The sequence below is a fragment of the Python bivittatus genome, unplaced genomic scaffold (genome assembly GCF_059951505.1).
Source record: "Python bivittatus isolate LINGU-HERP-01145 unplaced genomic scaffold, Pbiv_v1 ctg000480_np1212, whole genome shotgun sequence".
NCBI classification, from domain to species: Eukaryota; Metazoa; Chordata; class Lepidosauria; order Squamata; family Pythonidae; genus Python; species Python bivittatus.
The window spans coordinates 342952-355944 of record NW_028277075.1 but is presented as its reverse complement, the minus strand read 5'-3'; the positions used below and the strand labels follow the sequence as shown (position 1 = coordinate 355944).

General features: G+C 39.0%; 1 protein-coding gene across 2 annotated transcripts in view; it reads right to left on the bottom strand.

Annotated features, from left to right (window-relative positions):
* ASB2 (ankyrin repeat and SOCS box containing 2) overlaps positions 1 to 12993 on the bottom strand; it is a 43347-nt gene that overhangs the window by 19122 nt on the left and 11232 nt on the right. For both annotated transcript variants that reach the window (XM_088145205.1, XM_007437016.3), the window contains exons 2-3: positions 5488 to 5748; positions 1315 to 1407 (exon numbers count right to left, since the gene is read on the bottom strand). In XM_088145205.1, the coding sequence (XP_088001331.1) occupies positions 1315 to 1407; positions 5488 to 5705 (311 nt within the window). In that variant the 5' untranslated portion in view covers positions 5706 to 5748. The remainder of the gene's footprint in view (positions 1 to 1314; positions 1408 to 5487; positions 5749 to 12993) is intronic.

The window sequence follows — 12993 nt, the reverse complement described above, 5'->3', positions numbered from 1 at the left end:
GTAAAATTATTAAATATCTGGGGAGTAATCATACTAATGGGATACTCTGGCAAAATATGGATCATGCTAAAGCATAGGTTTCTAAAGATATTAAATTCAAGGAAGAGAATTGAAAATGTGAGCGCTATGCTTTGTTCACATAATGCAGATGTTTACATGTACTTAACTATATGTACTGACAGAAGTGTATACCGTACTCTACATTATGGTTCCAAATGCTCTGTGGCCTTCTACACTATTGGCTGAGGCAAGAGCACAACTCAGAGTGAGAAAAAGCCTAGAGTTTGAAAGAAAAAAGAGTGAAGCAGGACAGGAGTGGAATCTAATAAGCATGCTGACAACAGGAACTACAGCTCACACTTTAGAAAAAGAGAAATAATAATGTACAATATCTATAATTTCTGTGCAAGAAAGGTTTGGGAGTTATCTTTGCAGAAAATAGACTCCCAGGCTATGAAATGTACTGCCTTGGAAGTTGTATTGGGTTTCTACTTTCTCCACTGTTAGATACTGTAAGCAGTGAGGAAGCCTGGCCTTTAAAAGGGAATTATTTTATTTATGTTTCCATTTATCTTTTTAAAATTAATTTTATTTTTATGTTGCATTATTGTGTTATTTTTGTTATGAAATGCCTTGAATGGTCTTTTAGAACAGCAAGGTAGCATATAAATCTAACAAAATAAACATTTTAGAAAGGATTACAAAATTATTAAGGTTTATTGAATTAATCACATCTTTAGATTGAACTGATTAGCCATTGACTGACATTCATTTATGCATTTCGGGTTTGACTGATGGGGTGGTTGGCTGGAAAATGCATATCATGTGGGCTCAGAGACCCCAGCCAACCAACCAGATTCCTTTTATGCTGCCAGAAAACCAAACAATATTTTAAGTGTTACTAGAGAGCAGATACTTCCTCTCGCCCTCATTGTTTTGATGCCCCTTAACATGATTGTTCTCCCCATTTTCCACTGTTCAAATGTTGCTTTTGGGGCAATGCAGCTAAGGAAAAAAAAAACCCTGGATAAATGGCAGTCAAAATTAATCACTAGAGAAACCAAGCAATCAGTGCACTGGAAAGTCCTACAAGTGACACTAAAACTTACATGGAGTTAACTATTCGGCTTTCAGGAGAGAGAAGCTCAAGAGAAGTAGAAACAAAGAAGGAGGGCAGGCAGTCCACAGGAGTAAAGTTTCCTTCTGTTAGTTTTGTAAATTCTTCACAAACTGCTTAATGTCATTCCAGCTGCCTAAACAAGCCTAGCTCATAAAAACAACATTTTTAACAGGAAAGGGAGAGGAAGGACTTACTCAGCTTGGGGCAAGATGAAGAAGCTGCCATCGTACCTCCTCCTGACTCCTGAACCGGATGCTGAAGTCTGGGCTCCGGACTGTGCAGCACGCCTGAAGTGATGACAGCATGAATAAAATAGCGAAAAATACTCCGAGTAAGAAAAGCAAATCATATCTGAGTCTTGTAAAGATCATCGAAAAAAAGAGTCCGAAAGGGAGACAGAAAGAACCTGTAGACTTTCTGAGGGTTAAACAAAAGCAGATGGTCTCAGCTTTTGCAGGCCTTGGTCTCAGCTGCTCTTTCACTTCTGGATTATTTTTGGCCCTAAGAGGAAGTGTCATGGGATTTAAATGACCATATAAGACTGCAGCGAGATTAATCCCACTACCAAACAGCCGGCAGAGAAAGGGCTTGAAGGCATTCTTCACTTCAGGGGGAAGAAAGGCCTGAGAGTGTTGTTCAGAAACAACAGAGAGAAGAAGACAGCTTAGAGATTGGTTCTGAATGACAAGGCTGTGCAAAGCCTTTCGAAGCCTGTATCTTCAAGCCTCAAGCCACATCCTTAGCAATGCTTGGGCAACCGCTCTGAAGGTTGCCTCTGCTATCTGCATGCGTGCATGCAGGACTTCAGATCTGGAGGCAGAAGGTGCGTTGGGGCCTATGGACTCATACACTGGCCTGCAACTCTATAAACCCAACATAGCTTTTCCCAAGATCATGTGACAGGAATGGGAGGTAGCCACACAACTCCAGGAAAAGGTGCAGCTTCTTTAAAAAGTTGCAGAAAGGTATTAGGTTTATTTTTTTTCCACACGTACACTCCAAAGCAGTTTCTCTCTTCCCATTGGAAGCACTGTCCAGCCCTACTACGTAAGCATAGTTATTTTGCGTTGGTGCCAGGGGCAGAACGGGCTGTGTGTGCACATGAACAGAGACGCTTTGGAAGTAGCAGTGTGAGTCTTGCTTTAATATTCAATATTCAATATTCCATATTTAATATGGAATAATATTTAATATTCCATATTTAAGATGTGGTTGCTTTAATATTCTGAAGAGGAATGCTGTCTCTGAAAGCTTTGCACAGCTAACTGAACCAGGCCAGGAGGAGATTGTCAGGTCCAAATTTCATAAGGTTCCAACATCTTTTCAAGTTTCCCTGAAGATAGATTTTTATCAGATGCAGCTTTTCTGATCATCAGAGATTTGCAGTGATGGGCCAAGGCACACATGGACACACTCTCTTTTCTAGGTATCTGCTTTAGCAAGTACTTTAATTACCTTTTAAAAATATTTTGAAAAGTAATATGCAGTCAATACAGGTACATGAACATTAAGTCAAAAATAGCCTTAGTGATTTTGTCCCCCTGTCCCTATGACACAAAGGTTTCCATTTGCTCTTAAATCTTTTTAAAGGGGGAAACAAAAGAGCAATACAACTGAATTGTGAAAAGCCATCATTTTGGGCAAGTCAGAGAAGGGGGTACTCATTCATTGAACCTAAGGACGTCTGTCTCACCAGCACATTAACTGGATGCAGCTTCATTTTTACACCTTTCTAGCACTCCTCTCCCCACATCCTTTAGCATGGAGGTACACAATTTATCTGGGGCTGAGTAACCCAACTGGCCTTTGAATGTCATCTTGGTGGCTGCAGCACAAAAAGTGAGGTGGGGCAGGACAAAAGAAGCTTTTTTCCATTGTGGCACCTATATCCTTCCCCCAGTGAGAGTAAGAAAGAGCCAGTTTGGTGTAGTGGTTAAGGCACCAGGCTAGAAACTGGGAGACTGAGTTCTACTGCCACCTTAGGCACAAAGCCAAGTGGGTGACCTTGGGCCAGTCACTCTCTCTCTCTCTCAGCCCTTGGAAGGAGGCAAAGGCAAACCAATTCTGAAATCTTGCAGGGATTAGTCCAAGCGGTTGGCAGGAGTCAACACTGACTCAAAGGCACATACACAAGTGAGAGTACAGTAAAGCACTCACATCCAGGACTTAGTGACCATAACACTGTTTTTGTTCCTTAAGTACTGTCTGACAGTGCTACTTACTTAATTGTCTGTATGTTTCTTAACTAATCTATTATTTATGTGTATAATTTAGCTTGTTTTATGGTGCGGCTTATGGAAAATACTCCTCAAGGAATTATGTTTGACCCCACTCTCCTAATATTTAGGAAAGTGGCAAACTGCAACTCTTTTGCCAAAAATTGTTTTAATTACACAATTTTGATTTTAATTGTATTTATTTTACTGTTATGCTTTATGCTTTATATTTTATATTTTATTACTGTTGACTATCTTCATTGCTATAGGAATAGAAAGGTAGGATATATTTTTAAAAATAAGGTAAAAAGTACAGGTATCTTTCTGGCAAATTGTAGTTTCTAAAATATGTCTTTTAGGGCTACTAGAGTAGAGATTTTGCCTGGGATTGACCTATTTTACCCATTCAGAGTTGTTAGGCATGGAATATTTATCTCCTTATCTGCAAAAATATCCCTTTGGGCAAGGGATTAGGGACAATTGCTATCCCTTTCCCATAGTACAGGATACATAAACCTAATTTTCCTATTGAGAAGTAGACAAGAAAAATTAGAAGGTTAATAGTGCTGTATTGGCCTGTTTGCTATGATGGCCCAAGACAGCTGGATAAAGGCTGCTAGAGTTGAGTCAAATATAAATTCTGACAGAGTAAACAACCTGTGTGGAGGGTCAACATTACCTCTCGATCGCTTTGGGAGACCCCAGCTGTTCCCTCTGCTGAAAGACAGAACTATCTAAGCCACACGGTTTACCCTCAGTCTACTAAACCAGCCTGCTGTTTCAGGTGTGCTGGATCACATTTTATAGTTGATAGTCCTGCATTCATCTAGTCCAGCCTGGATAAGGTGGGAAAACCATCCTGCTCTGCCAGCCACAAAAGTTCATAAACTGCCTACATGTGTTGTGATCAACCATTTTAAATGATATTGGTACTTATAACTTAGCTGATCCCAAATGCTGAGGGGCCAGACTATAGACGAGGACAGTTATGAAGAGCATTGGAATCTTGCCCATATCTGGCTACTACTCAGAACAGCCAATTTGGAAAACTACCTTATCCTCTTTGTCCCTCAGCTTGAGAGACATATTTGCTGTGAATATGAAAGAGACCTACTTGATAGCTGCTCTCTAAGCTTTGGAACTGTTTGTCAAGAGGAACTAAGTTAGTCTTACCTCTTCCTCCATCTACTAGTAGGAAAAAATGTTAAACTCATTTGCTGCTGAATTAGATTTAATCTGATGGCTTTAGATTTTTTTAAGTGATGTTTTTAACTGTTGTATTTGAATGCCAGAACATACCTTTTACTTTTAGCCACCTAGAGTATTATGTTGGTGGAAAGACAGGATATGTTTTTATTTCAAAGATCTGGGTGGAAAAATTATTCTAAAAATGGATGAATTACGATTAATTAAGAGTGCAAACCTGGCAAGTAAAGGTTTCAGGGATAGGGAAAGTGTGACCCTCCATATGCTGTTGATTTATACCTACCAGCAGCTCCAGTCAGCATGACCAATGGGAGGTCTACTGGGTGTTATAATTCAACAGAATCTGAAGGTTGTAGGCCCCCACACCTGGGTCAGAGAATAATTTAACTTTTCTTATCACAAAGGAAATCCAAACAGATTCAAACAGAGTGACTATGGAAGAATCCCCAGATTTTAATTAGGGGAGTGGGAGAGAATACTTGCATGAGAAAGACACATGCATTCTTAGCTGTCTTATGGAACCCAGCTCAGGGCTGAGCTGCACATTATACTGAACATCCTTGGATCAACTCTGATAATGTTCCAGTCAGTACAGAACTGGTTGGGGAAAATATTCTTGAAGTCACAGGTGGCCCAGGAAGACATGCCCTTAAAGCAGAATGAGCAAGTCTCACACTAGCAAAGGAACAGTGTCCTCCACCATATCAGAAACTGGCTAGTTTAGAAGGAGCATGGCCATATGTCTTTCCTCTAGCACTTTGCTGCCATTTCTCCATAACTGCTGCCTGGGGCAATTGCTTAATTCTGCCTAATACTTATCAGGGAAGTTCTACAAAGCTTCAAGCAAATTATATCAGAAAAAGATGTAGCACTGAGGTGTAGCCATACGGCAGAATTTTGTTCTGAAGTTTTCTCTCATTTGTGCTTTCTCACTCGCATGCTTACCTTTCCCAAGGATAAAGGTAGAAATTTTGACAGTAAGGTTCACTGGGAGGTGGTGCTGCGGTAACTGTCTTCTGTGCAGCTATTTGCTCAGCAGGATCTTCTGTCAAACTCTGCTCAATGGCCATCTGAATAAGTTCATCCTCACTCATGCTGCTGTACAGGCTATATTCCTCATGTCCAATTGTACCCGTTCTTGCTACGGTAACTTGTGTTGTCATCTCCCACTTTCTTTTAAGTCAGAAGGGATGGTTAAAAATAACTCTGGAAATAAATACAGGTCACATATCTTATCATGAGTGGATCACATGGACTCTGCTGTCACTCAAGCACTTACTTCACTCCCCAGGCACTGAGAAATATGGAAAGGTGATAGCAGATGAAGGCTGACTTCTTGCCTGATTTTCAACCTAAAACTTGTGGGCATCTCAGGGAAGAGAACATCAGTTGTGACTCCCAAAGACAGTTGCCACTGAATGGTAACTTTTAACATAAAGAAGGGCAGAAATTATTAAATGGTTTAAATGTTTATCTCATCCTAGTAATTCTATTTAATAAATTTAAATTCAATTTATTGTAATTTAAGTACAATTAGTTTCAATCCTGTCCCCATTTTTTATCATGACCAGACTTTTTTTGGGGGGGAATGGCTCCTTGATATGTCATTTAAAGGACAAGTGCCACAGGATTTTTCCATCTGCTCATCCTGGATCATCTTAAATTCACAGTCATCTTCTTTTGGATAAATATGGCTTTCTCTTTTACTTCTTTTAATTTTTAAATTAAACTTATACAACTTATAAAATAGTTAAAAATGATTGTCCAGTTGCTTCATGGCCTTTATTGTTGTTGTTAATTTTCTTATTCATTTGATTTATAGCCCATCTTTCTTCCAGCTCAATACAATGTGTATTATATGCCTCCAATTTCAAGCCTAAAGCAGGGTGCTGTGGGATAACTACGTTACTAATCTAAAAACATCTCATTAGTCTGATGGAATGTTTGATTAGGTTTAGGGACACCCAGTTTCAACTCTGTATTTAGCCTTAAAAATTCACTAAATGACTTTGGGCCAATTCCTGATAATCTACTTTTGTCAAAACATATTTCTTGGAATAATGAAAGAGTAACACGAAGAATTATATATATTTGCAAAGTTGGACTACTATTTAGCTCTTTCTCCCAGTGCCTGCAAAATGTCAGGTTTGTTGCTGTTTGAATTGTTGTTCAGGCATTCAGTCCATGTGTTGGTTCTGGTTAAACCTTACCCCCACTGACATCACTCAAATGACATCTTTCTCTTGCAGAAATTTTTGCATTCTCATGCTCTGGTGTTTTGAATGCCTGAACCGAGCTTGAGGAAAAACAGAATGACTGTGGGAAAAATCACTGGGTGAGACCAAATAGATGACAGTGTTGCATAGATGGCTCATATAAAAAGTGGCAATTCTACACTGTATTTCTAGTGCAGAAGCACCCTAGTATGTCCTTTAGGATATGGAAGTGTCCTTAATGGAAGCAATGCATTCAGAGCAGTTTCTTCTGGGTTTTTCATGCATATTTTCTGACTGGCAACAACTAGAAACAGAATGCTAGGTAGGTAGTCAGTCTCTGATTCAGATAGGGAGTCCTTCTGTTCTTAATGACTCTGCTGCATCAGTATGTCCTTGCTAAAGAAGAAATTAGCATTTTTGATTTGGAGCAAGTTCATTCTTGATTGAGGGCTTTTCCCCATTTGCATTTAACCACAGGACAGATATGTCCTGGAAACCTCATTTACTGTAACTATGTGTTCCCAGGAGGTTGCCTTCATCTTATCCCCAGCTTGTATCTGGGACACCTCTGAATTGTCCTTAACAGTTCCAGTGATAAAGTAATGTTTTCTCCCATGGCAGTTTTAATGTGGGTACAATCTGATATGCATACCATGCTCCCTCCTTCTGGTTCCACAGCGCTGTCCTCCAGGACATTTCTGGATTGGGCAGAGGGAAAGTCAGGTGTTTTCAAACCAGGCTCTTCTTAACCACTACCTCTCTGAACTGATGAATCCGCAGATCCCTGGGATTAAAAGCTGGCTCTCCCCATTTACTTGCCTTCTCCCCCAACCCAGGCAGCTGATTCCCATGCTGGAAGAGGTGGAAGGTAAGGGAGGAAAGCCAGATCTTTAAAGCTCCCAGGTTGGCCAGGATTGGTGTCCTGGCAGTAAGGGGCTGGCTCTTTTTCCTCAGCTGCCTCCTTTCTCAGCACTGGCAGCTGTTCCCCAGGCAGGGAAAAGTGGCAAGTGAAGGGATGGAATTGCTTCTTTCTAATCATGCCAAGCTGACTGGCACTACACCAGTCAGCTGTTAGATGGGTTTCTTTTGAATGTGGGTTTAGTTCTCTTGTTTCACCATTCTGCTTCACTGCACAGCCACTCCAGTTCCAGTCAGCTGTTAGCCAGGTTTCATTTGGACCTATCCATGCAAATTCAGAACACTTTTTGCTGGTCTAGCTAACGATCAAGACTTGCCTCCTCATTGGCCCTCCTCCCATTTCACATTAAGGAAGTGGTTGGTGGAAGTTTTTCAGCTGGTGACGTTTGCTGGGAGGGAAGTGAAACAAAGTCAGGAGGATCTACCTCAACTTTCTCTGAACAACGTATAAGGAGATACCACCATTGGGTAACGAACCCAGAACAGTGGCTGCAGAAGCAAGATAGGGATTGGCAGTGGAAATAGCAAATATTGTGCTGGTATAGTTTTCTGCCAATTCAAAGAGTGGTGGATAGTACTTGCAGCTAGATAAATTTGTTCAATCTATCAATCAATCAGCAGGGTTAAAGAAAAGGCCCTTAGTGCCAAGTTAGAAGTGACATGATAGCCATATATATTTTATGCACTCACTGTCCCAGTAGATATAATGCAGAGACAGTTTTCCTATTCAGAGGGCATATAGTGTATATTATACTGGGATTATACTCACTTTCCTTCACCATTCACTCCTTTTTAAATAAATAGTAATTTCCCTGCTTTTTATGTGAATGGGTCAGGCATATGGTCAATTTTACCATCATATACATTTTGTTATGAACTCTGTAAATTAGGTGACTGTTTCTCCCAAATGTTGAAAAGCTTCTGGGGATCTGAAAAGAAGCTTCTTGGAGGATGTCATCACATAAGCTTTCTTCCCCAGGCACAGAAATAGGGAGAAAAACAACTGTACCTAGGAAACTTTCATCAACTGTACTTTGATGAAGAAAGAAGTATTAAAAGATTGGTGGAATTAAAAAAAAAAGTAAAACAGATTATTCCCATTAGTTGACATAAACTTCAGAGCATTGTATGCTTTCTACAGAATCAAAAGGGGCCTCTTGTTAATGCTATCACATGCCAACTTTCCCTTTTTCCTTCCCACTCATCCTCTCCAGGGTCACTTTTATAAATACTCTGCTTGGGTCAGGTTGCAACTGGCATTTGCCGAGTATTTCATATGACACATAAGGCAAAATAAACAGCTTGCAGCAGGTCACAGTGTGAAAAGCATTGCAAAGCAAAACATTCCTTTTAGTAGGTATAGTCTGACTTGCTGTTTTGTAACAGCAGTAAAACAATTGCCTGGATACCCTGGAAAAGTTGTCCACTAAATAGTATAATGACTTCTAAATCCAAATCAGTAATGTATTCTAAATCCAAACAATATGACTTAGAGACAAAGCTGAGTTTGCCAGCAAAACTAGTCTTTGGGGGAGTGGGAAAGGGACACATAGTCCCTAGATGTCATTGCACTACAATTCCCAGCATCCCCAGCTGATTTTGCTAGTGAAGAAGGATGATGGGAGCTGTAATTGATGATTGTTCTATCATATCAGTGTGTAGAAATTCTGGCCCATCCCTTTGTGGTAAGCTCCATCAACTTAATAACTGCTTGTTTCTGGTCCTGCACAATTCTATAGGGTTTAGATCTGAACTTTGACTGGGCCATTCAAAATACTTGAATTCTTTCTTCTTCTTCTATTCTCTTGTAGACTTGCTGGCTTGTATGTTGTCTTGCTGAATGGCCCACTTACACTTCAGCTTAAGCTAACAGAGATGGGCTGATATTGTTCTGTAGAATAATCCTTTTATATAAAGCAGAATCCATGGTTTGTTCAATGATGGTAAGTTATCTAACTCTTGAGACAGAAAAATGTCACCAACCATGATACTACAACCTCAAAATTTGACAGCTGATATGAGGTTCTAATTGTGGAATGTGGTATTTGGCTTCCACCACATATAACTACACCCATGTAGCCCCCGCAGTACAACTTTTGACTCATCTGTTCTTACAGCATTTCTCCAGAAATCTGAAAGGTCCGAGTGCCTTTTGGGAAACCTGAGACAAGCATCAATGGTCTGCTTAGTAAGCAAGGGATTCCACCTAGCCATTTTTCCAAGAATCCCATTTTCACCCAGTGTTTTCAGTTGGTGGAGTCATGAAAATTGACCTTAGCTAAAGTGAAGGAGGCTTCCAGATCACCAGCTGTTCTTCTGGGATTCCCTGTGACTTCCTGGATTATTATAATTGATGGAACTAAGAGATCAATTGATTTTTTTACACTGGCATGATAGGTAACTTTGTTTATGAAATAAAAGGAGCTCATACTTAATTTATCTGTTAGTAGGATCCGCATGACACTCTAATAATATTCAGTGGCAAATATTCTATAATTCTGAACTCAAAAATTCAGAAAATCTTAGTGGAGGCATTTTTTTTTCCATGGAATTGTGTAACTGTACAGCCTCCTTGTATGATTAGGATCCTGAGCTTTGAATTGCAAATTTAAAAAACCTCTGTGTTGTGTATTTTGTGCACATTTTCTAATATACATATTTTATGTGTGTTGTTCATATTATATGCACCTTTTTTCCTGCCATTTATTTCTTTGTATAATGTAATTATGGATATATTTTCACCTGTTACATGCATTTCTATGTACACTTTTCTTTAATAAGTATAGGTATCAAATAAATATATTCAGAAACGTAATTCTGAAATGTAGATAAATGCATTCTGCTCTGCATGTATGTCTGTAAATCCAAGATGTTTGCATAACAACGAACTGAATGAATTTCTACATCATACTATTTACGCACTGAGTCTATTATCAGCTTCTGCCAAGGAAAGGCGTACAGGCCTATCTGGTTTGCCTTTTAACATTCCTGGTCCTGCTAAAGAATCATTCCAAGGCTTGCTGATGTACATTCTGCTGTAGTGATGCCCACCTTGTGATGCGACATCCATTACAGATTACATTATACCGATTTCAGCTCTCATTGTGGAGGGATTTTGCCAGAAACTGAAAACACACCAAGCCTTTCCTTCATTGTTTCATTTGTCTCTGATTACTGATTTTTAGTTGTTGGTTTTATAAGTTTACTATTTCTGTTCCAACATATTCATTTTTATTATAACTATGGTAAACTGCTTTCTCTTTTTAAAATAAAAAGAACAATACTGCTTAATAAAAGCAGTATTAAAATACTGTAAATAAATACATGCATGGAGTTTAGATACAAATCAAGAGGTACGTCTTGGACAAGAGTTGATTGGACCAAAACATTGTTTTATAGGTAAAGGTTTTTATTTTTGGTAAAACAAGCACAGCAACGTTTGCATTTTTTGTGCTGGATGAGGAAAGTACATCTCTCATCTTCCATTCTCCTTACTTTCTATAGAGGCACTATAGAGAGTGTACTCACTAATTGTATTTCCATCTGGTATGGAGGCTGTAGTGCCTCAGACAGAAAGTCTGTGCAGAGGGTAGTAAGGGCAGCAGAGAAGATAATTGGGATCTCTCTGCCTCTCATCCAAGACCTAGCATATGCACGCTGTTTGTCTAGAGCTCGAAAGATCATCAGTGACGCCTCCCATCTTCATTGTGGCCTGTTTTCTTTGTTACCCTCTGGGAAGAGGTTCTGCTGTATCCGATGTAGAACAGTCAGAATGGGAAATAGCTTTGCCCCCCAGGCTATTAGATGTTTGAATGTTTAATGTCAAATGTGTACAGAATGTACATTTTATAGTAACTATGGTATCTTGGTTGTATTTTAGTGTATGATTATAATTACGAGCCAACTGCAACAGAATTTCATTTTATTATGCACTTGGTGTATAGTGTATAGTGGAATGACAATAAAGCTATTCTATTCTATTCTATTCTATTCTATTCTATTCTATTCTATTCTATTCTATTCTATTCTATTCTATTCTATTCTATTCTATTCTATTCTATTCTATTCTATTCTATTCTATTCTATTCTATTCCATTCCATTCCATTCCATTCCATTCCATTCCATTGTCATTTAACATAACAGAAGTGCAACCTTGAAAGAAGGTGATATCTGTGGCATCTGACAACATGATGTGAATCAATCCTATACTTCAATAGTGTGGATGATGGCTTCCCCTTTATTAACCTAGATGCTCAGTTCAATGTGTACAATGTTTTTTGTGCCGGGGACATACTCCACAAAGTAGGTGGAGCAGCCTAGAAAAATATACTTCGGTGGCAATGTTTGGAGGGATTCTGGGGCTATAGGCAAAGTTTGCAAGAGTTCTAGTCTGGAGCCTTGGGTTATATACCCCTGCTGAAGACAGGCATTTCCAAACATTATCAGCTTTATGTAAATGACCTTTACTGTTAGGTCTGTCCCTTGTTTTCCTTTTACATTTCCTTTTACAAGAAGGAAATAACCAAGAAATTGTTACTGTAAAACAGAAGTAAGCAATTTGATGTTCTCCATATTTTTTTTATTAAATTGTAATTCTTACAATCTCTTGCCATTAGCTAATCTGTATCAATGGGTTTGACTGACCTGCCCACAATACAAGCTTCAGGCAGGAATCACCTGAAGTATGAATGATGCATTAATGGCCACATTTGACTGGTCCCTTTGAAATCTCATTCTCTGTAGGAGTTCCTGCCCTTGCAGGAAAAAAATCAGTTGTGAAATCTTGCCTTCTCTTTGAGCACTGTTACCCTTTCCAGGACCCAGGCGGTTTCCTCACTTCCAAGCTGCTTTCCTAAAGTTTTCTAAGACTTCCTAGTATCCATAAGAAAATGTTAGTTACCAATTGTGTATTTTATTTGATTAAAGATGTAACTGAAATGGTTCTTAAATAATTTTATTCTGTTAAATTAAGGATTTTGACAAAGCCTGGATTAATCTATGAGATCATAGCCCTTCGTACTCTGGATTCAGTGGCCTATTCATTGCTATGAATATATACTATAAACCTAGGTTATCCATACTTTCAGACTAAGTTATTAATCACATGGAACTAACAGTGATAATCCTGGTATATACAATAAAGAATGTCTTGCAGTCTGTCCTGCCTCTCATATTGCTACATGTCATAGCAAACATAATGAACAAGCTTGCATTGAATATTATCCTTGACAGTGGTGTAATTAGGTAGTTTTAGCTTTTGGATTTAATGGTCTTACAGGAAGCTCCTTCCTTATATAATAAAGGAAGGTTAAATTA